Source organism: Cavia porcellus, unplaced genomic scaffold (genome assembly GCF_034190915.1).
Source record: "Cavia porcellus strain 051 isolate PalLab524CR breed Dunkin Hartley unplaced genomic scaffold, mCavPor4.1 scaffold_1, whole genome shotgun sequence".
Taxonomy (NCBI): domain Eukaryota; kingdom Metazoa; phylum Chordata; class Mammalia; order Rodentia; family Caviidae; genus Cavia; species Cavia porcellus.
The window spans coordinates 82,153,407-82,178,162 of NW_026947484.1; the positions used below are offsets into that span (position 1 = coordinate 82,153,407).

General features: G+C 33.7%; 1 protein-coding gene across 4 annotated transcripts in view; it reads left to right on the top strand.

Moving 5' to 3' along the window:
- Uhrf2 (ubiquitin like with PHD and ring finger domains 2) overlaps window positions 1-24,756 on the top strand; it is a 76,863-nt gene that overhangs the window by 42,022 nt on the left and 10,085 nt on the right. For all 4 annotated transcript variants that reach the window (XM_063250947.1, XM_005004713.4, XM_003472174.5 and 1 more), the window contains 6 exons: window positions 10,143-10,252; window positions 11,092-11,278; window positions 15,268-15,391; window positions 15,619-15,726; window positions 18,156-18,260; window positions 23,491-23,597. In XM_063250947.1, the coding sequence (XP_063107017.1) occupies window positions 10,143-10,252; window positions 11,092-11,278; window positions 15,268-15,391; window positions 15,619-15,726; window positions 18,156-18,260; window positions 23,491-23,597 (741 nt within the window). The remainder of the gene's footprint in view (window positions 1-10,142; window positions 10,253-11,091; window positions 11,279-15,267; window positions 15,392-15,618; window positions 15,727-18,155; window positions 18,261-23,490; window positions 23,598-24,756) is intronic.

The window sequence follows — 24,756 nt, forward strand, 5'->3', positions numbered from 1 at the left end:
TGGAAGTGTTGGGAACATAAGAGCTAGAGCAGCTTGAAGATGGGGATTTAGTGTTGGAGTGGGGATACTTTTTTAATGATTAGATATTTCCTCCTCTCACAATAAGGAATTGGTAATTAAAGTTAAAAATACGTTCTGCTGTTGATATTCTCAGGATGTTACAGAGCTGCTGTGACATTCTTACACCTGAGTCTTGGCATTTGTGTGCCTTGGTTACTCTATAGTTACTCTATAGTTCATGATATCTAGTGATAGAATTGTTGGGTTATAGACCTTCATGTCTTTAATTTCAGTAGATAAAGTGAAACATTTAGTTGATCTAGAGATTATAATTTTATGCAGGTATGAGAGTACATTGTGCTGCTTTCACATTTTGTCAAACAAGTTTCTGCTAATCAGGTGGGAGTGTGTAATCTTTGATTTACTGTTCTCTAATCAGAACATTTTTCTATTTTTAGTAATCTGAATAAAATTTATGAGGATCCAGTTGCAAACTTCAGTTTTTTTTTTTTTTTTTTTTAAATGGTTAACTACGTAGTTTGTGTTAATTTTTAGGAGTTCTGATTTTGTGGTCTAGACCAGTGGTAGCTGTTTGTATTTAATATCTTTTCTGTCTTTGGCCCATCTTTTCTCCTTAGGATGTTTGATGAACAGTTTCAAGTTTTATGTAGTAGAAGTTATCAAAGTTCAAGGAATTTTTTGTGCTCATGATTGTACCTTGCCTTGCTTAAGAAACTTTTCCTCCCAGAGATCATAAAGATACTACTCTTTTAATACCAAGGTCATTATACTTTGTTCTTCAGGATATTCTCAACTTTATGTATTTACATTGAAATTTTCAGGCATTTTCTTTTACTAGTAAAAAGGAATATAAGTACTATAACCTTTGATCATAATCCACTGAATTTGTCAATTTATTAATTTTAACTTATGTAGGTTGTTTTTAACTTATTTTGCTAATCTTTTAGTTGTGACTTTATTTTGCTTTACATTTTATTTCTTCTAATAATTCACTAGATGAGACTTGAGTATATTGTTAAAGAGATGATAGGCTTTTTTCTTTGTAATTTCTAAAGTTTTCAAAATTATCAATAAATAGAATATATAGGTATTTGTAGTATGCTTTTCTAGATTTGGCTTGACAATAAGATTTTTCTATTTGTGTTAATGAGTGCAAGTTGCATGTAAAATTTACATTTGAATGTGAAGTGTGGTAGAATCCTAAACTTCCAGCATATGGGAGGCTGAGGCAGGAGAATTATCAGGAGTTTAAGGCAGCCCAGGCTACAGAATGAGTTCAAGGTCAGGCTGAACTACATAGCAAGATCCTGTTGCCCCACCTCCCTAGAATAATTTTAATTCTAGGTGTCATTTTTGAGTTATGGTAGTTCAGAAAAGAATTTGGAATTTTCTTTTTCTGTCTTGATAAGTGTTTTGTATGCTTTTCCTAAATATTTGGTAGAATTCTTCGGTAGAGTCCGCTCTTTTTTTTGTAAGAAGTTTTTTTAAATGAATGATTCAGTATCTTTAACCATGGTAGTACTAATTATATTCTCTATTTCATTCCTGAAGTAAAGTTTAGTTTTCTAATTTGTTACATCTAGATTGTGAAATGTTTTAGAAACTTTTTAATGTGTGCAGTACCTGTTTTTTTTTTTTAAGTTTCTGAATTTAGTTTATGATCTTTTAATCAAGAGGTGTATCAGTTATGTTAGATTCAAATTTCTTGTTTGGTTTGGGTTTTTAAGACAGGGTCTTACTATGTAGTCCAGCCTGGCCTTGAGCTCGTTTTGATCCTCCTGACTCAGGCTCTTGAGTGCTGGGACTATAGGTATGCACCAACATACCTGGTCCTGTGTTAGACTTGTAGTGCAAAGAATCCTCAGCTTTAATCCTTTGTATTATATAGAAGGGGCAAAGGAGGAAAGAGAGGACATACTTTGTAATCACTTGGGAGATTTCATAAGGGAACTTGGAATGTAATTTTTCTCTGTTTTTATTTTAATTTTAAGTAGTCCAAAAGTGAATATATTTGAGCCTTTTAATTTTAATTATCATTGTGTGTGTGTGTGTGTGTGTGTGTGTGTGTGTGTGTGTCTGTGTGTATGTCTGTGTGTGTGCGTGCACATGCATACTTGAGATTCAACCCAGGTAATACTGAGCTACATCTGCATTTGATTTGTGTTTTGAGACAAGGTTTTCCTAGGTTGCTTACTAGTGATCCTGCTCACTCTATTTTGTTAGTAGCTGGGATTAGAAGTGTATACCAGCATTTGGCTTCAAAGTCTATTTTTTTGCAGTTAGCTTTGAAGAGCATTCAAAACATTTTTTGTGTTTCAATGTTTTATGCTTGCTTATCACAAAATCTAGTATTATTACCTCTGATATTGTTGGCAAAAATCAAAGTGTGGAGCAAGAATGTTTATTTTTGAAGACTCCAAGGGAAAAATGTATTTTGTTTTCCAGCAGAAGCATCCCACATTCCTTGGTCTGTTGCCTGCTTCTTCCAACTTCAAAGACAGCCATTTTGCATCTCTCTGACCATTGGGTTGTCAGCTCTCCTTTGGACTGTTCTACTCCCCCTTCTACTACTAAGGTCCTTGTGATTATAGTTGGGGTTACGTGGATAATCTTCCCATTCCAAGATCCTTAATCATATCTGTAAAGTCCTTCCTATCATGTAAGGTAACTTTCATAGGTTCTTAGCATTGACCCATAGACTTCTTTGGGCCCACCATTTGGTTTACCATACAGCTGGAATGTTAATACTTTAATTTTTTGTTCATTTACTTCTGAATGCCCGACCTTATTACTCGTACTAGTAACTATGGGTTTTCAGTGAAGATAGAATTCTGTAGGTTCTGAGACAATAGTTTTTCGTATTTTGACATCTGAAATTAAAATACAGCTTACAATTGTTACTTAATTTAGTGAAGTTTAGTTTTCCTAGAAGTTTTAGTTTGCTTCTGCTGATCATCTGAAAGTGCCATTTAATTTAAATTTTTTTGCTTGAACTTTCTTAGACCACTTAACAGATGTCTGAAGCAGCATGAATCCTAGCTTGCAGTTCAGTTCTTGAAGGATATTATTTCTGCTTACTCTCAATGATAATCTTAAAAGATGTTTATTACTTCATTTGCAGAGTGGTTTATTTCCCACTTACCTTTAACTGTAAAGGAACTATTTGATGTCCTGGCTTGGAGAGTCTTTAGACATCTCATCTCTGGTTTTTCTTTTTGTTTTCCCTGTGTTGAAATCAGATAATTTTTAATATTGTCTATTTGAGAGTCAGCACTATAGGGTTTTTTTCCTTAGATCACTCCACTTTAGGCCAGTTTTCTTTTTGGTAATATATATTACAGCTACGGGTTTATTAGATTCAATGAAAATAAATGTCATTTTGGTCATTCTGAGACTTAAATCCAGGGCCTTTGCACTGAGCTACAACCGCAGTCAGTTCTTGTTTTTTGTTTCCCTTTTATGTTAAGTACTGGACATTGAGGCCAGGGCCTTTGCACAGTCCTTTTTTAATTTTGAGACAAGGTCTCACCAAGTTGCCCTGGTGGGACTTAAACTCTTGGCTCAGCCTCCTAGAGTATTGGAATTACCATCTGAACTGGCCAAAATCAAGCTCTTGAAGGAATGAGTTCACAGTTTATTTACATATTTTGGTTATGATCTGTGGATCCATCAATTACATGTAGAAGTTATATCTGCTGAATCTTTAATAAAATAAGGGAAAAGGCAATTTTTAGCTTTAAAGCTATTGGTCTTTGTGACATTTGTTGATAATTTGAAGATGTAAAATGCTTCTGGTTCCAGGTAAGGTAGGATAGGTGGGTAGATCAACAGTCTTATCTAAAATAGCCAGAATAGCCAGGTAAAATAGTTACCTCTTTGGGTCAGTAGAGCATCAAGAGCTTTGTGGCTAGAGAGTGAAAGACTTTAGAAGGCTACTGGCTTTGTAATTGTGTTTTTCCCTGGGAAGTCTACTAAACCCAGATCCAGTGTTAAAACAGAGAGCAAGTAGGAGCAGCAACCAACATAGCTTTTGGCACATACTTGGAATGCGTCAAGGATATAGCCTATTTTCATCTTGGAACTTTGACCAAATAACCAGCTTTCTCTTGGCAGAAGGCTGAACTTGTAAGTACAAGTAGTGGAATTTTTTGTGGTCTTAGAAGGTAAATGTCAGATTTTGGAACTGGGGTAGAGTACCTTCATAGATACTTAGTTTGAGGACTAGATGACTATGGCAAAACAGCTTAAATCTTAATCAAGTTTATAAACAAGCCTTGACCAAGCAAATCTGATGAAATGTTAAACCACCACAGTATCCCCTTAGAAGAAGCAAAAGTGAACTTTCTATTAGATAATTATTAACGCTTCTATTTTCTATGCATCATCTATTAAGAAGCTCAAAATTATATTATGTCAGTGATACCAGCCACATAACCTGAAGACAGGAGAATGTAATAGAAGTGGATCTGTAGGTGACCTAATCAACTTATCAGAGAGGGACTTTAACTGATTAATATGCTCAAGAAGATATATGGTGGATTTCAACCAAAAATTGGAATATATAATATAACCATAATGGAAATTTGAGAGCTGAAAACTATTGTAAGGTATTAGGACCTACATTGATTTAACAGCAGATAAATTATAAAAGATGGGATTGCTAACATGGAAGGCAAGTCCAGAAAAACTATCCAAAGTGAAAAAACCTGGGCATGGTGGCACATGCATGTAATCCCTGCACTTGGGAGGCTGAGGAAGGAAAGGAACATCTTTGCAGGTTCGAGACCAGCCTGGATTACAAAGTGAGCTTGAGATGAGCTTGAACTGCATTTCTTGTCTCAAAAAGACTAACTAAATGAATAAATTTTTTTAAAAAGAAAAAAAATAAGAGAGTAGTAGACACATGGGGCTTGCTGAAATGTCGGATTGAATGTGTTTGGCTTTCCAGAAAAAGAGTAAGAGAAAAGTACTTAGAAATAGAATGTCCAGAATTTCATGAAACTGATAAAATATATCAGTCCATACCAGAGGAGTTCTATAAACCATAAGTGGAATAAATATAAAGAAAACACATTGTAGTATTTCACAGGTGAATAAAAAATAGTTACAAACAAAACACATTGTAGTATATCACAAGTGAATAAAAAATAGTGGTAAAAACAGGATGATTGTTTTCATCAGAAATACTATAAAGACAGTGAATAGCATGTGAAAACATTAAAAATTTTCAGCTTAAAAAAGTTTCTAATAAAGATATTGTTAAAAAATTGAAGCCAAAATAATACTGTCAAATAAAGTCCAAGACAATTTATCACCCATAGCTCTGCACTAAAAGAAATAGCGAAAGTAAGTTTTTTGAGCAGAAGGAAGTAAGTCCCAGATACATGGAAATGCAGGAAGGAATTAAGGACCAGGGGACAGCTAAGTATAAAACAGAACACTCACAGAAGTGATAATGAAGTGGGAAAAATTGCACAGAAACAATAATGCAAAAGATGGAGTTGATAAGTGAAGTTGAGATTTTGGCATTTCATTGAAAAAAGTGAAGTTGTGACATTCCATTGAATAAAGTAACACTGTTATAAGTTGGCAGTCTAGTCTGTGTAACCACCAAAATTTCAAGGCTTTATTGACAAATTAATACCATCATGAAATTGGAATGATACATAAATCCAGAAGGCAATTCAGACTAAAACAGATAATACTTTATTATATATTTTGTATTTTATTAGTCATTTGCTGTATAGGAATTAAACATTCTACAAATAAAGATCAACAAACTACGTTAAAGTGAAGATCCTAAAACTGCTTACACAAAAGGGTTTTTTAAACTCATGATCCAAGGGTGGTGGCCATGCCTGCAGATCACCATGAGCTTAAGGCCAGTCTGAACTAACTTATCATGTGTCATGTCCTTATAACTTGTTTTTAAAAAGCAAACAAGTAAGTAGTTATACAAGGTACAAAGAGGATAATTGGTATTCTAGGAAGTTGACAACAGCACAGACTTGTTGTCTCCAAATTCCTAAATAAAAAGCAACTTAAAATATTTAATCCCAAAACTTATGGTCAACATATACAACAATGTGATGTGACATCTTTCACAAGTTCCAAAATGTCTGGAAGAATAAACCACAGGCTTCCATACCTATGATACCACTGGCTCTCTAAAAGGAAGAGAAGGTAGCTATATAAGCTAGTATTTATGGTAGCTATCTTTTAAGATAAACATCAATGATTTCTGCTTTCTAATACTCTTGTGTAGTTCTTCCAGTGTTTTCTAAGCAGACTATAACAGAACCGTTAGGTATACCACTTTGAGGCTTAGTTGTAAAAAGATTATGTCTTCTGTTTTGGTTACTCTACACTCATTTTTTTTGGAGGAAGTCAGTTTATGTGTTGTGAAGCTCTTTAGGTAGCCTGTTGATGGCTCCCTCAGTTGAGTCTTCAGATGAGACAGCAACCCTGGCCAAAAGCTTGACTGCAATCTCATAAAAGACTAAGCTAAACTGTCCCCCAATTTCTGACTCACAGAAACCAAGGTAATTTTATTGTAGGCTACTCAGTTTGATTTAGTATGTAACAACAGATCATTCACATAGCAGAAAAACTAAGAGGAGTATTCATCTCAAATTGGGTAAGTAGAAAGTGTTTTCAGTAAATTCTGATGGGATTATAGCCCTATAAACTCTCTAGTCATCTGAAGGTTCATTCCAAAGCCTCATTTTGAGCAGAAATGAATGAGAGCAAAATCCAGATTGAGTAGGACAAAGAAAACAGACATCCAGTTAAAAACAAGGTGGTAGAATGCAATCAGGAGACCTCAGAAAGTAAGCTTTCGTGGTGGCAGTGAAGACTAGTGCAGCCACTATGGAAATCAGGGTGGAGAGTCCTCAGAAAATTACGATTAGACTGACCCACCTGACCCAGCTATTCCCCTTCTGGATATCTTCCCAGAAGAATTATTAAAAATATACTACAGCTATACATGTACACCCATGTTTATAGCAGCACAGTTTGTTTTAGCTCAATGTTGGGAGCAACCCAAATGCTCACCAATCAAGGAATGGCCAAAAAGATGTGGTATTTTTATAAAACGGAATACTAAGCTATAAAGGATAACTCGAGATATTATAAGGCAATGGATGCAACTTGAAACCATACTCATAAATGGAATAAATCAGACTTGCTCGTGTAAACATTGTATTGTCTTCCAAGTATATGAACCTGAAAGACTAATATCCAAAATATACAATAGAGACTAAAATGGGAATAAACTGTTCAAAAGGAAAGAACCTGGGTTGAAGGGAAGGAGAAAAGACAGAAAGTAAAAGAAAAAAAATACACAAAATAGTTGAGATAGTTATACTACTAATAGCTGTTCATTGAAAAGAAAGATTTTTTAAAGAAAGTTTTTGCCTATATTATTTGATCTTTCATGCCTGTATCTTGTAATATGAACGACAACTTTGAAGATGACAATACGCAATGTCCTAACCATTGTTACTTTTCTGCAATCTTGAAATTTTGTACCATTGTTTTTATTTTCTTTAAATAAAAAATAAAAATTGTTTTGAGGCATAATTTAGATAATGAAGGCCAATCATGAATAAACTTTTTGTTTGTTTGTTTTGTTTTTGTACTGGAAATGAATCTAAATATACACAGAAATGATGTATATAAGTTATAGAGACAAAAATTAGTCTTTTTACTTTATGTAAGGGATTTGAACCATCTGTGTTTTCATGAGGGGAAGAGGGTATCCTGTAAGTAATGCCCTGTAGATAGTCACAGTAAGTGTTCAATTCAGGAAATGTTGAGAAATGTATACATCTAATCCTGCATTGTATTGAAGAATGTTTTCATCACCCCCAAAAGCTTTCACAGCACCACTTGTAGTCATTCCCACCACCTCACTGGCCCCAAGCAACCATTGACCTGCTTTTTTATTAGGTTAGATTTCATCTGGCAGAATTTTGAACTCTTAAAAGAAAATGAGCTCTGTGGCTATAAATTTGCAAAAAAACCCCTAAAATCAGCATCTAAGGGCTCAGGGATTTTATGATTTTTAACAATGAGTGAAAGGAAAAGATTGATCGAATTCCATACAAAGGTAGAGGAAAAAGAGAAAATAAGGTTTAGATGACATCATTTCAGATAAGAAAGCATCCAGAAAGACAAGTATGAGTTAGAGTGAGCCAAAGATAACTGTCTAGCCAATCTAGTCTGTGGTATAAATGGTATAGATAAAGCATTATTAGGGTATTAGAAACAGGTACTCTTTCTATGACTCTGGCCTAAGAAATCTTAAGAAATCTGAAGAACTAAATCAAGTAGAGAGATTTTACATAAAGAGTAGTGGTAAACATTTTTTACATTTCTGCATTTAGAACTAGGGCTAAGGGTCCAGGGATCTCTAGCCCACTGGAAAATTGTTTTAACTATAGTTCTGAAGCCCCTGAGTTTGATCCCCAGCAGAGGAATTGAGGGACACGAAGAAAGTATAGTATACAGCAATTAATGATTTGAGAGTGTGCTATATTATAACCAAAGAAAAGGAAAAGTAGAAAGTTTATACTTTTCAGCAATTGTATGTAAGAATTATATGTAATGTATGAAAAAGCAAGCATGTTTACAGTATTTTAGGCATCTGAGGACTAGGATTTTCTGTTTAAGAGAAGAAAGAAAAAACACATGTAAATATATATAAATATCCATTAGACCTAAATTTGTACAGAAAATGTTAGTGTGTACTTGCAAGTTTCACACAAAATACAGATGACCACAAAAGCTATTTTGATTACATTTTGGAAATGCACTGAAGAAATGTGCACAAATGTGGGACTTCTCTAACAAATTGCCCGGAAGAAAGACTTGGTGTGGGAATTTCTAGATACAGCTATTTAAAACAAGCAAAACTATTTCATGTGTTTATGGAGGTGGACAGGTGTTAAGAAGTAAGGTCAACATGACTTTTAGGAGAGTATGAAGAAGTTGTTATTGGGAGGGGCCTATCAACGGTTTTGAGGTAGTTTATTTTCTATCATGGCTCCTCAGCTCAGAGAATGCACTTTAATTGCCCAGTTATGTGGCATTCTTTATTTGTGTACTATTTGACATTAAAAGTTTTAAAAGAAGCCAGGCATGGTGACACATGCTTGTAATCCCAGTATTTGGGAGGATGAGACACAAGAGGATCACTGCAGGTTTGAGGCCAACCTGGGCTACATAGTGAATTCAGGGCCAGTTTGAACTATATAAGGAGACCTTGTCTCAGGTTTTTTTTTTTTCTTTAAACAGTGGAAGAATAGGAAAGGTCTCCACATAAATGCTAACAACAAAAAGGTGGTATAGAATATGTCTGTAAAATAGTGTAATCTGTGCGCATCTAATGAATGTATCTTCAAAATATACTTCAAAAGCTTACAGATTAAGGACAAATACACAAATTCAGTCATTGTAGAAAAGTTTAAAGAAGTATTTGCAAATAGATACAAATTGAGAGTGAGAAATACAACACTGTGTGTGAAAATCTGCTTCTCTCTCTTTTTCGCCATCTTTACCCCCTGTGCCCTTGGCACTGGGAATTGAATCCAGGGCCTTCACGCTTAGCTATGTGCTAGTTCTTTTTGAAATTTTGATGTCCTCACTGTTTCCCATCTAAACTCAAACTTGAACTCTTGCTTTGGCCTCCCAGTGTGCTATAGTTTTTAGACTAAATGTCCAAGATAGCAGTTTTTTTTGTCAGATAATCTGAGAAACAAAGTCTCTGGCTTTTCTTTTTGATGACACTATAAAATTATATCTGACTTTTAATGTTAACTAACTTTTTAAAATTCTCTGCTGTTGGAAGTGATAACTAGGCATGGTGGCTAATATCTGTAATCCCAGAACTTGGGAAACTGAAGCAGGAGGATTGTGAGTTGAAGCCAGCCTGGACTATATAATGAGACACTGTTTATTTAAAAAAAAAAAAATTCAGCATGATTACAATAGATACAATCCCAATTTGTAAGTAGGCAGACAAAGTAGTGGGTTTCCAAACTAATTTCTGATTAGCATTTGCCATTGTGTACATTTTGTTATAGAAGTCAATTTTCTTTTCTTTCTTTGTTAAACAGGGGTTCAGAAGGAACATTAAATGACTGCAGGGTAATATTTGTAGAAGAAATCTTCAAGATTGAGAAGCCTGGAGCCCATCCTCTTTCATTTGCAGATGGAAAATTTTTAAGTATGGGTTTTTTAAAGCTTAGACTGCATGTGGTATACATGATAGGACATTGTTTTTTTACTGACCAGTGAATAACTTGGAAGGAGGTTTAAAACTGTAGACCACATAAATTTATTTTCAGTGTAACAATAGAAAAAAATGCCTTCCAATAAGAGAGTCCAAATTTGTCTGATTGTGAGTAGTCTTTCAAATGATTAATCATTTGCATTCTCACCATCAGCCTTCCATTTTCTCCATAGTTTTATCAATACTAAATACTAATTTTTGCTAATCTAGTAGAAATAAAGACCCAGGTATTAATTTATGTTCTTTGAATGGGAAAACTATTTGTCTTTAAGTTTTTCTCCAGAATTTTTCGGTCTTTCCTTGTTCATCGGACCATTAATGTCTCAGTAACATTTTCACGGCATGTAAATGCCAAAAGAAATAGAAACCAGTTGCATTTACACACTACCTTTGTTCAACAAATTACATTTCTCTTGAAGTTTTAAGATACTCTATGGTGCCCTAAAGTTCGAGCCTTTGAGTATCACGGAGAACATTAGGGGGAATGTGGAGGGGGCATTCCTCTTACATAATACAGCTTTTAAGGCAAAAATGTACATTGGCATTTGCTGCCTTTAGATTTTTCACTGACATTAACCTGAGCACATTCCTGAAATTCTAATTTAAGAAGCCTGGGATGAGGGCTAGTCATTATTCTTTAGTTTTTCCCACTTGATTAGTGTTTTTGGTTCCTTCTTTATATATATGCTAGTTTCATATATTTTTCCTTTACACAGCTAATTAGTGTGAAAATTATTTTAAAATGACACTTGCTATAATTTTGCTCTTAATAGGGAAAAATGACCCTGAATGTGACCTGTGTGGTGGAGACCCAGATAAGAAATGTCACACGTGCTCTTGTCATAAATGTGGTGAGAAGCGTGATCCCAACATGCAGCTTCTTTGTGATGAGTGTAATATGGCCTATCATATTTACTGCCTGAATCCACCTTTGGATAAAATCCCAGAGGAAGAATACTGGTAAGATTATCAGGTTTTTGTTTTTCTCATTTTGAGGAATCTGATGTGAAATGTGTATCTGAATCACCAACAGCAAAGTTTTAAAAATACATAATAGGTATCAAAGTGCCTAAAATATCACATGGTTACTTGGAATTGATAATTATTGAATTATAATAAGAACTTCTGAAGTGTTCCCCAGCTCAGTCCATATAATCCATGCTCTAATGTGGGGTCTTTTAAAATGCAAATATGATTGTGTTACTTCTTTGGCTCAAAGGCTTTACTTTGCCTTACAGAGACTTGCACTTTTTTTAGGCCTTTTCCAGCTAAATCCCCAGCCCCCTTCATTTTGCTGTTCTGTTTCTAAAAGTTCTCTATAGTCTAAAAAGATTTCATCTTCTTAAATAAGTCATCTTCATTTTCTTCAGAGGTTTTACAGTCTATACAATTTATTCTTGGAAGTATTTTTCTCTTATGTTTAGCTTTGAGATGATATTCTTTAGCTTTTCATTTAAAAATGACTTTTTTCATAAGCCTTTGTAAACCACCTCTACTGTATTAGGTGTTTCTGTTACATTGTGTAATATTCTGTTATATTGTGTATTACTCATTACTATTAAGTACATGATAGCTTTTGATGATGTGCTTCTTTGGATTACTGTTTCTAATCCTGTGAAGCTGGTGAGTAGACTAACACACCAAAAATCCAAATTTTCATATATAGTTTTAGCTATTGAAAGATAAATAACGATAATGACAAACTGTTAGAAGCGAGATTGGGAAAAATGTTTATAATTAAAAGTTTAGTGAACATTAAATACCATATTAAGGAATGCTATTTTTCACTTTTTAAACCATGGGCCAAACTGTTGCCATTGAGGATTTTAAAGATGCATCACATACTCAGAAATAATGGTGTGAGATGTGGGTAGCTGATAGCAATGTTAAGAAGAAATTGTTTCCATTTCCTTTGTACTTTTCTGGGCCTGTTAGAAAAGTAGTTGCTGGGGCTGGAGGTTTAGCTCAGCGGCACAAGTACCTGCCTTGCAAGCAGGCAGTCGTGAGTTCAATCCCTGGTACCGATAAAAAGGAAAAAGACAAAAAAAAAAAAAAAGAAAAGTAGTTGCTATTATCCAGGGGAGATGATGTAGGTGAGAAAAAAGAGGAAGGTATATAACTTATTCCTGTTACTCTGAATTTTTTCATGATAGTAATCATAGTTCCTCTAAGTTATAGACACAAACCTCATAATTACATATCCTTTGCCTTTCCAGGAAATTTGGTCCTGCAGTTAATTCCTTTTCCAAATTGCCATTACTAAATCATTCTTACTCCATCCTAGAATCTCTTGAATTTTCAAAACACAGAAACTTCCCTTGATTGTGTTTTTCCCACCGGCTCCTTCCTGCTCCTTGCTTCCTTCATGGCCAACCTTCTCAAAAGGTACCTCCAGTGGGGCTAGGGATTTAGCTCAGCCGCGTAAGTGCCTGCTTGGCAGTTTGGCTTTTCCTGTGACTCCATTATATATGCCTTGAGTAAGACTTATAGATAACTTTGTGTGTTTTCAATCCCCGTGATCGCTTCTTGGTCCTTATTCTACTGCTCACCTACTTTCTCTGTTTACTTATTTTTTTTAGATTCTATTGAATTTTATGATCCTAATTTTTCACCTGCTTCTTGTTCTTCTCTCACCAAATTTCAATATTCCTAAGGCAGTCTGTTTTCTTTTCGTCATTGATTTCTAGATTGATTTCATGTAGTCATGAAACTTAAAATTTTTTTTTGTCTTTTTCCTTTTTATCGGTACGGAGAATCGAACTCACGACTGCCTGCTTACAAGGCAGACGCTTATGCCGCTGAGCTAAATTCCCAGTCCCCTAAACTTGAAATATTAAGAAGGTATTAGTTTGAAGTTTTGCTTTGAAATCTAATCTCCCCTGAGTTTTATATTTCTGTATACTTGACCAGCATCCCAGGATCAGTCCAGACCAACTGATTTTCACAAACACATCTTGTAAAACCCTATTCTTCTCCTTGCTTCTGGTAAATAAGGTGGTATCCATTTCTTCATGTCAAAAAACTAAACTCGTCTTTGGTTCTTAGTCTCTTCACCTATTCCTTCTCTTAATGCATTCTCAAATCTTGTTAACTTTGCACTAACACTGCCCCTTTTTATTCTCCCATGTAAACTGTTATTTCTTACTTGAGCTTCTGTACCACATACTCTGTTTCTGCAGTACTCAACTGGCTATCCTTTCTCCCATAGCATCAGGATCAGATCATTTAATCCTGGATCAAGGTCACTCACTTGTTTAAAACCACTGTCTTCATGTTATGTTTACAATAAAATTGTTTACTGTTTGTGGCCCTTGTCTGTTCTTTTAACATCATTACTTATCGCCAGCCTGTTTACTTACTATGTTCACTGTTACATTCCTATGGGCTTATCATTTATTTTTATGCCTCAGGATTTTTGTACATAACTGTTCTTTTTATTGGTCTGCTTTATGTGACTTATCCTCCTTGAGAAACATGCTATTTCCAATTGCTCTTTTCACATGATGCTGATTTATTTCATTTACAGTGTAGTACTTCACATATAAAGTTCTTTCCATTTACATTATAGCTTACTTTACTTAAAGTTTGTAAATATTTTCTTCACAAGTGTTTATCTCCAGCACCAATTAATACTTGTCATATTGGAGACTCCAAATAAACCTTTTAAAGGAATTATTCCTAGGCATACCCTTTGGAGGATAGTCTTATATTACTCTGGAGTATCTTATCAGGATCTTTTATTTCACCAGGAACTATTTGACCTTAAATTATCTTTTCTGTTTCTTCAAATTAAGTAGTTTGGATATTTAATCTTTGGAATTATTTTCTTGTCAGGCAGATAATATTTGCTTTCATTATACTCTTTAATATAATTATAAAGATGCACATGTATGTTGAAGTCTACTCTTTGTTTAGAACAAATTAATTTTTGGAAGCTTTTGCAACTTCCCTCTTAGAAAATTTATGTTTATGTTTGTTAGGGTCAGTTTCAGATGAACTATATATTTTCCTCTCCCTATAATGCTTACTTACTGCATAAAGTTTTCATTCATAAGTGACTAAGAATAGCCTCATCTAAGCTGGGTATAGTGGTGCACACCTGTATTTCCAACTGCTCAGAACTCTGAAGCAAGCACACTGCAAGGTGGAGTCCGGCTTGGATAATTTAGCAAGATCTTGTCTGAAAATAAAAGAAAAAGAGGACTAGAAGTGTACTTCAGTTGTAGAACTATTGCTGAGCATACCTTATGTTCTAGGCTCAATTCACTACTCTAAAAAAAGAAAAAGGAAAAAAATAGTCACACAAACCCCAATAATATACCATATCTATGTGTTTCAGTATTATATTTATAAGCATTTTTAATGTTACCTATTGACAAATACTTTTATAAAAGATTTAGTGCAGCTTATGATAAAGAACAAACAAGCTAGGGAATTAAAATGGAAATAGGAATAAGACTAACATAAGCAAGTTTATGTTTATGTTAGTTTATGACATCTTTATGTTAAAAGACTATATACATTTTCAATTCAATTCTAAAAAGCAAGTTAGGTAGGGAACTATTATCCATTGTCTAGTTCAGTGTTTGGTCTAGAAGCATCATTTATTTCTACTTTCGTTTTAGTGTTAAGAATTTCAAATGAATAATTTCTTCATTTTCTTGATAAGATTACAGTTTTATAGTGCCATTTGGGTCTCACAGTTTAATCTGACTTTTGAATTTAGTTTGAGAATTGGTAATAATATCTTTAAGAATCTCTAAAATAATAAATGTGTTCTTATACTCAGCCTAATCATGAAAACATTTTAGAAGTTTAATGTGAGCTAAAGTTGTGAAATACATCCCAAGTAATACATTTTAAAACTTGTACTTAAACTATAAAGGTTATTTTATTCTGTTATCATCCTTACTATAATATTGTCAAAATTCTTCTTTTTTCCTTTAAAGGTATTGTCCTTGTTGTAAAACTGATTCCAGTGAGGTTGTAAAAGCTGGTGAAAGACTCAAGATGAGTAAAAAGAAAGCAAAGATGCCTTCAGCTAGTACTGAAAGCCGGAGAGACTGGGGCAGGGTAAAGAAGAAATTCACCTTTTTCCTTCCAGTAGCCAATTACATTATCTAGTATTTTTAAAAAATACTAGAAAGTAATGGTTAAGGTATAAAAGATTAAAGTGTAATTGTTTAAATCAGTGATATCTAAATTACATATAAATAGTGGGGCTTCTATGGGTACTAAATTATTTCATTAACAGTTTTAACATAATTGATTTCTCAGACTGCTTGTTTTGTAATTTACAGGGCATGGCTTGTGTTGGCCGTACAAAAGAGTGTACTATTGTCCCTTCTAATCATTATGGACCTATTCCTGGTATTCCTGTTGGATCAACTTGGAGATTTAGAGTTCAGGTATGTTTTTAAATTAGGTTAGTTAGTTGAAAAGGAAAAATGAGTTTATGTAAAATAGAAGTAATGTTAACATGTAGATTATAAGGTAGACCTCATTAATAACCTGTGGTGTTATCAGTTGTTAGAAGGTTAACAGGAATAAATATCACAGAACGAGATATCAGCTATGCTTTCTTGTCAATTTATTTTTAGTGTTATATAGTTATAGTGCTAATATTACTTTCATCTTTATTTCCTCCTTTCCTCCTCCCCTCCTTTTCTTTCACCCGTACTAGAGATGGTAACCAGGGTCTATACATTGAGCTACATCTCCAGATGCCCTGTCCCTTAAATGTTTTTATTTTGAGACAGGGGCTTGGTAAATGGGACACCCAGCTGGTCTCAAACTTATAATTGTCTTGCAGCTTTACAGAGTGCTAGAATTACATGTGTGTGCCTCTGTGCTTAGCTCTCATCATTAAGCTTTCAAAAGAATTTTCTTACTAAAAAGTGTAGTGTTTGAAATACTAGTTTTTTCTTTAAGTGATTGAAAATTTTTATTTAATGTCATCGAACTTTAAGCCTACTTTGAGTGTTTTCTGTGAGGCTTCTCAATGAAAATGAATATATTGGAGAGAAAGAAGTACTAGTAAATGCAGGAATAAAATGGTTTCTGTTTTATACTTGAAGTTTGCTGTATTTATTCCAGATTTATTTTTTAGAAAGTTAATTTTAATGTGGATAAGTTAATGTGAAATAAACATTATAGTAGAATACTATAATAGAGCAGTTATGAGGTATCTAGCATTCTGAACTTCAGTTAAAGCTGCCTTTTTGTATTTAGTGATCCATGGTACTAAGAGCTTTGGTATGATTAAAATTAAAACAGAGAAATACATTTTACATAGCTTGAAAAGTTATTGTGTGATTTTTATTTTAAAAACCTACCCTATTTCTCTATTTTCTGTTTTTCAGAGATAAAGTTGTAGTTATTTCCCCCAGCTTTTTACCTTGTTTCTAAATAATGTTTATTTCTTTCAATTTTTAGTTTTATTAACTTGTAAAGAAGATGGATAGTTATCTTAGTACTTTGTATTCTCTCATTCTTGGAATAGTAGTAACAGAATTCTGACTCAACTGGTATTTGTATTTTTATGACTTGATCTATGAGTACAGTAAGATACAAATACAATAAAATAGTATAAATATTTTTGTTCCTTTTTTGTTCATGTGCCTGTCACTAACTCACTAACCATAAAACCCCTTTAATGTGGTCTAAGCTGCCAATGTGATTGAGAGATTATTGGCCTTAGCATGTAGCAGGATGGATTTGTCTGTTAGGGAATGGGAGACAGTAGAACAAATTCATTTTTACCAAGATTGGTGGGGTACCAAAACCAAGTCCATCTGCCTCCTGGTAAACTCTTTGGAGTTTCTGAGGCCTAAGATTTTCCAGTGTCAGTTGTTTTTATTTTTAGCTTCTTATTGGCTTAAAAACCAAGCCACTTTGTTTTTCTACACTCATTGTATAAAGTTGAATTTCAGCTTCTTTTGTAAGAATAGTAGTTTCACAATACCTTTCTCAGGGAATGTGAAGTATAGAAAGTGGGGTACTTGTGGCAGTAAAGAAGAATTCAAAATACATAAGAAAAAGCATAGGACATTGAAGTAGGATAACATCACTAAGCTAGAAATGGATTTCATGTTGGGAAATAATGAATAATTTTCACTCTAATATATAAGCTTCATGAAGGGACAGCTATCCATAAAGCTGAGAAAATCAAGAAATTGATAGAGCACAGTATACAATGCTTCACTTGAACTTGATATACTCTAGGGTCATTTCATATACTTTATTGAAGGTCAAATACAGAATTTCTTAAAAACAGATTTTTGTTGTGATAGTGTAAGTTTAGAGGAGCAAAACCAAAGGTGGTGAAACTGTCTAATGTAAGAATCTATGTCTAAAATTACGATTGAGCAGTAGCAGTAAAAAAGATAGATTTGAAGGATTTAGGAAGTAGAATCAAGATTCCTTTGTGACCATATGTCTTGAGAAATACAGGAAAACAATGGCTAGAATAATTCCTGCATTTTTGACCTGATAATCTGGGTAGGAAATAGCTATACTCAAAGAAGAGAAATAAGAGAGAGGTGATCTTGACCACTGTTAGTTTTCTTTTACATGAGTTGGTTTGAAAGTTCAAATTACATAAGATGATGATGATTATTAAGTTACTGCTGAAACTGAGAACTCTAGGCCTTCTCAAATTTAAGCATGTCTCCTTAGTCCCTTTTAATTTGGGGAGAACTAAAATGAAAGCAAAAGTTAAAACTAGATGAGACATGATTGTTGGGTTTTTATGGTTTGATAATATATTTGAAAGTATTTTGTAAATGTAACTTAATTGTTTAGAGGTATTCTGAGATTCTTTTTACTTATTTTATAGGTGAGCGAAGCAGGTGTTCATAGGCCCCATGTTGGTGGAATTCATGGTCGCAGTAATGATGGGGCTTATTCTCTTGTCCTTGCTGGTGGATTTGCAGATGAAGTAGTAAGTCACGACACAATTTTGTTCTTTAGAATCTGTCTTTATCACTTAGGAAAATGTGAAAGCTTTGTCTAGAATACACCAAACAGACTATTTTTAGCATAGTTTTTAGGTTGGAGTAATCAATTTTCTAAAACTAGTAAGAGAAACCGGTAGTGTTTTATCTTTACATGTACTAATTTGACTTATGTTTATGTTTGGTAATTATTATACAGAAAATACATTCTATATAGAACAGCTTTTAAAAATTAAATGTAACTGTTTTGAGGTAATTGGAGATTCACAATTAGTAATTTTAGCAGAAGAAATTACATACGCATCCTGTGCTCTTGCAGTGGTGACATTTCGTAAAACTCGCTGTAGTAGTGTCACAACCAGGATACTGACCTCCACACAAAATTCTGAAATTTTCTATTATAATTTCTTCAGTGTTTGTTGAAAATATGAAAGATTATATACAATTAGACCTTGGATTGTGAGTAACTTTGTGTGTATTCTGCAGGATGAGCAAACATTTCTAAGAAATTTAACTTAATAAATGATCAGTGTCTTGCACTGGAGTAGTATGTCATGCCTCATATGGTTATATCTGGGATCTCTCTGTCACTGTCTTTCTCTTTCTCTCTCCATTGCTTTGATACACAAATGTTTTGGATTATGAATGGAATGAACTATTCTCCCAAACCCAAGTTTTGCTGTAATTATAGCCAGCGCATAGAACTTTATGAGGCTGTGTTACAACGTAGAACAAGTGCGAACTGTAGAATCCCATCATGTTGTATCCCTAACCCCAATAACTATTAATCTCTTCTCCATTTGTATAATTTTGTCCCTTTAAACTTTTTGTACATGGAATAATGTACTTTGTAAGCTTTTGGATTCTTTTTTTTTTTTAACACTCCCTCAAATATGGATTCTATAGATATTTGTTTTTATTGCTGAGTATTAGTCCTTGGTGTCAATGTACTATAGTTCAACCATTCACTTGTTGAAAAATACCTGTATTACCAGTTTTTAGCTATTACAGCCAAAGTCGCTGTATGTAGTGGTTGCTGCTATATGTTTATGTAGTGGTTTTGTAAACGAAGTTTTAGTTTTTCTAGGTATATGGTAAGGAGTGCAATTCCTGGTAGTTTTGCTTTTATTTTTCTAAAGAGACTGCAAACTGTTTTGTGGAATGACTGCATCATTTTACATTTCCGTCAGCAGTGTAGGAGTGATTTGAGTTCTCTGCATCCTTATGAGCATTTGCTGTTTTATTGTTTTTCATGTTAAGCTGTAGTGATAGGTATGTAGTGCTTATCTCATTTTAATTTACATTTCCCTACTGACTTGTAAGGTTAACATCCTTCATTTGCTTGTTTCCGATTCATACAGCCTTTAAATTTCCCTTTTTACATTTCTAATTTGGTTGTTTGAATTTTTTTCCCCGTGTATCAGATATGTAGTTGTCAGATATTTTCTCCTAGTCCATTTACTTAATCGTTTTTATGGAATGTTAGATGAATTAGAGTATCTATGGAAAAGACCATTGTGGTATGTTTTCAGACAAAAATAGAGAAGCTTATTGTTTTTGTGACAGGCAAATTGACAATGCCTTTATGTTGACATAGCAGAAGATACAAAATGACAATATTTAGGTTAATTCTTCATGTACTCCTTTAGTATTTTGAAACTGTATCTTTAAGATTTTATATTGTTGTGTACTAAGCCCATAGAACTTTTGAAAAATGACACAGCAAACTCCAGTGAACTTCGGTTTTCCAGTATGTAACATAGAAATTATATTAATACTTTATTGCCAGACAGTTTTATTAAGTGGATAGTTTATGGAATCCTGGGCACATTACCACGAGTCAGTATGCCAGGCATAATGGCATGTGCCAGTCATCCCAGCATTCCAAGGAGGCTGAGGCAGGAAAATCTCAAATTGGAGCCCACCCGAGACAACTTAGAGATACTCTATCTTAAAATTAAAAGGGGCTAAGGATATAACTTAGTGTGAAAACTTTGGGTTCTAGTCCCACTCAAAGAATATAAAAAGGTCTTAAATGTTAGTTGTGTACTCTGAGCAAATTCATAAATATATGACTATATCTGACCTGTCACTGCAATGCTGAAAATGAATGCTACAAGTGCAGGAGTGGGTGTTACTACTTCTTTTTTTATTCTATGTTGTCAGTAGTTACTAGTCAGACATTAAAAACAGGGGAATCTGAATCTTAGATAGTTGTCTTAAGTAGTTAAATGTTAAGTAATATAAAGAAGAATTTTATTTTTGGATCAAGATGACATGTATGCTTAAATTGCCAGTTAAGATGTATCTGGAAACATCAGTATATTTAGTAAGCATTTAAAACCTTTTGACAGATAAGTCATAGCTATAGGAGCAGGTGTAGAAAACTTAGTAAGCTTTCCTCATTCAAGATAAAATATTCTTTAATGCAAATTTGTTGTAACATTTATGTAGCCAGTGACTTCTGTCCTGTTTGTATGAATGATTACAAAACGCTTGTATACCTACTAGTTAGTTAATATTTGGTCTAGTAACTTGAGAATGAATGAAAGGCAGGTTTTAGTGTCCTGGTTTTTGTCACTTTTCTTGAGAATCACAGTTGTCTGGAGAAGTAATTTCCACAGTGGTCCTAAGAGTCTGAAGACATGCTGTTTGAGTATGTGTCCAGGAGCTATCTCTTCCTAACTATGAGACCTTAAGCAACTTCCTGAACCTTTGTCTTATCTGTAAAATAAGGTATATACACTTACCTGTTGGTCTTGATGTGATAATTATCACATGCAAAATGCTTTGTCTGTTCCACATACATGTTAAAGGAAAGGTATGGGTTCTCCATAATAGCAGCAGTACCCCTTTCTGCAAGCATGTAAATGATGTTAGGAGATACAAACTGGCAAAAAATTAAGCGATTTTGTGGACAACCTTGATATAAAGTACAACTAATAATGCTTTGATAAAGTGTTAAGCATTTTAATTGTGTTTTGGAATGGTTTACCCTGTAGACTTGAGAGGGAAGGTTGACAAGATCTGGAAGGGGAAATCTTACATGATCAGTTTGACAGCTGCATTGGCAGCACCCAAGTGGTCTTAGGCAGGTGCTGTAGTACCTTGGAAAAAGAGAGGGATAAATTGCATCCCTGTTGTAGATACAGCTTCTTTTAGAGGGTTATTCCTTGGCAGCAGTCTTCTATAGGGTATCATTTAGCGGCATAATTTAGTGGCCTATGGACTAGAAGATACAACAAATTGAGACTGATTATTTTTCCATAGGAAAACTAGTCTGAAATGATACTTTCTGAGCTCTGACAATGTGACAAATCATTTTTCTCTCTGTTGATTAAGTTGTTTGGTTATAGTAATTGAAGCACAGAGGAGTTAGTATAGACAGATGTTAAACCATTTTTCTTGATCCTTCACAACCAGAAATGACTTTGTTTCAGTGTTTTAAATGTTATTTAGCTTAGATTGTTTCTATTATGGTGCTCTAATCCCCACTATTTTTTCTTTGCAGCACTCTTCTACGATTATAACTTGAAAATTTAGCAGTTAGGAATATAATTACAGAATCAGTCTAGGTAACTGTAGTCAGGACTGTTTGTGATCAATTTAAAAAGTGTTCTGGACTGCTCTAGATCTTACTAAAATTCCTCACATGAAAAATATCAAAAAATGAAAATTTTTAATGTCTTATTTTTTAAAAATAGAGATCTCAATTTTGGCTCAATAAAAAGTAAATTCAATGTTTTTGGAGCAGTAATAACATTTAAATTTTAGGTAAGCTTTTAAAAAATATTACTAAGAATTGGTCCCAGGGCCTTGCACATACTAGGCAAATGCTCCTCCACTAAGTTACTTCCTCAGCCCATCCATCCATCCATCCGTCCATGCACCCACCTATCTGTTGTCCTGCATACTGGGGATTGAACCCAGAGCCTACACAGTGAGCCACATTCCCATCCCTTCTTATTTTGAAATTACCTTACTAAGTTGCCCAGACTGGGCTTCAACTCAAGATCTTCCTGTCACAACATTCCAGAGTGCTAGGATTACAAGCATGTTCCACCATGCCTGGGTTTACTGAGACAGGGTCTCACTGAGGTGACTAAGCTGACCTGGAATTTGTCAGTCTGCTCCCTCAGGTTAATGAGCAGGTAGGAGTACAGTTGTATGTCACCACACCTCACTTCTTAGGCTTTTAATCTAAAAAAATGACTCAAATAACTGACTTAAAGAGTAAGAATTCAGTAAAGAAATCTTTATTGTCTAATGAAAATCTGAACTAATTAAAATGATTTTGCATTAAAAATCACTAGTTGTTAATAGAATTAGTATACTAATCATTAATTTGCAGCTTTGAATACTGAATCATCTAGAAACTTAGTAATATCCATATAAATTTACAGCTACTTCAGAAATAATATTGGAGCTGGTTTATATGGTTTTCTTCTTGACATTTCCCCTCAATATTTAGTAGATAGTAAATATTACTATTAGTTTTCAAGTGTTTTCCAGATTTCTTTTTAATAGTTATTTTATCTGACTGTTGTAGATGAACTAATAGACTATAAAATGTAAATACTGTACTATGCTCTTTAAAATTGTAATATAGTCTCTAGGTAAACTTGTTTTATAGAATTTTTTTGGTACCAACATCAGAATTTGAATACTATGGTGATAAACTTAGGTATGGTATAAGTAACAACTGAGAGTTTAGTTATGGAGTGTCTATAAAAAGTAACACCATCACCTGGGAATGGTGGTCCGCACCTGTAATCCCAGTACTAGGCAGGAAGATTGCTGCAATGTTGAGGCCACCCTAGACTATGATGAGACCTAGTCTAAAAATTTTTTTTAAAAAAATTAAAAATAGCGTTATGGCAATGGTGTGTTTATTTTAGTTACTCTTGAATTAAAGTACGTAAGATACAGTCCCTAAAATCTTATCTATAAAATGATAAAGATTGGCTGCATGTATAGCATGTGACTCAACATGTGTGGAGATGACAGAAACCAGAATTTTTAAGGAAACTTTAAGTCTGGTGATATAACTTGCAGGGCTACTATACAAGATTACACTAATTTTGTCTGATTTTGGTAGATAGTGTGAGAAAAAATGTCAGTTCATAATATCCTAGCTGAGTGTTTTTACTGTGAAAGAAGAATTGGAAAGTCATACTTGGGTCTAGGTATCTTACTGTAAAAACATTTTTTCTGTAGGACCGAGGTGATGAATTTACGTATACTGGAAGTGGCGGTAAAAATCTTGCTGGTAATAAAAGAATTGGTGCACCATCAGCTGATCAAACATTAACAAACATGAACAGGTACTTTTGTAAAAAGACTTTAAAATTTAAATGCCATATTAAAGTTTTATTTTAGGATTATAACTCGCAAGATTGCAAAGGAGAATCTCAAATTAGGAGTTAAAGATGACATTTTAATCCTTTATTATAGAATTTTAAGGATCCTATTCCTTTGGTGCTTTTTTTTAATGCCACAATTCCTAGAATTTCTTAATACACATGCTATCCATTTGAACATGTCACTTTTAAAAGAAACCTATATAATGTAAGTGAAATTCAGGATAAGGTGGCTTGTTTACTACCCTTATAAGTCAACATTGTGATGCTCTTCTCCATGTAGATCATCTTTTAATAGAGACTAAGTGGTGTAATTCTTAGAGACTCATTAATAGGAAATAGGGCTGATTGTAAGCCACATGTGCATGAGAAAATATAAGATAATTTAATCATATCTACATTTAAGATACTTTTTGAATTTTTTAACATCTAAATGCTATTAAAGGGAAATTTTATTTAGATACAAAGTGATGTTTTTGAACTAAATCCTTCCAGCATTACAAAACAGCCACCTTTTGCTGAGCTTTATTTGTGTACAATTATTAATGACATCAAACTATTAGAATTATAATATACAGTCTTTGTGTATACCGAATACAAAACAGTAATTTCAAAATATTTTATTGTAAATGTATGCTATTAATTGCACTTAATCCAGACTAACAGGAAAACCGCAGTTTAATTTGCCACATTAAAATTTTTAACCATATGAAACAAGCACATGGTTAAATACTTTTATATCATGAAGAATATCTTGTGTATTAATTGAGTAAAATATTATTTCCTTTGTGTCTAAGTCACTCGGTTTCAAGTAGCATCCTTTTAATTTGTGATTACCGTGTGAACTAAAGAATACGATTTTAAGACTTTATTGCATACCAAATTACATAGAATATGTTTTTATGTCTTGTATATTATTTCTGACAGTAGGATTATTTTACTGAACCAGCAGAGGAGACAGGTCAGATTTGCTGGTGAAAACATTCCTGAGACAGGAGCCCAGTCTCTACACATTCTTTTTATGTCAAGGACGCAGCTCTTTAGAATGAATGATCTTAAAAGAAGTTAGAAATAGTTCGATGTATTTTTGTTAATGAAATTGTATCTTGAATTTGCAAAGGGA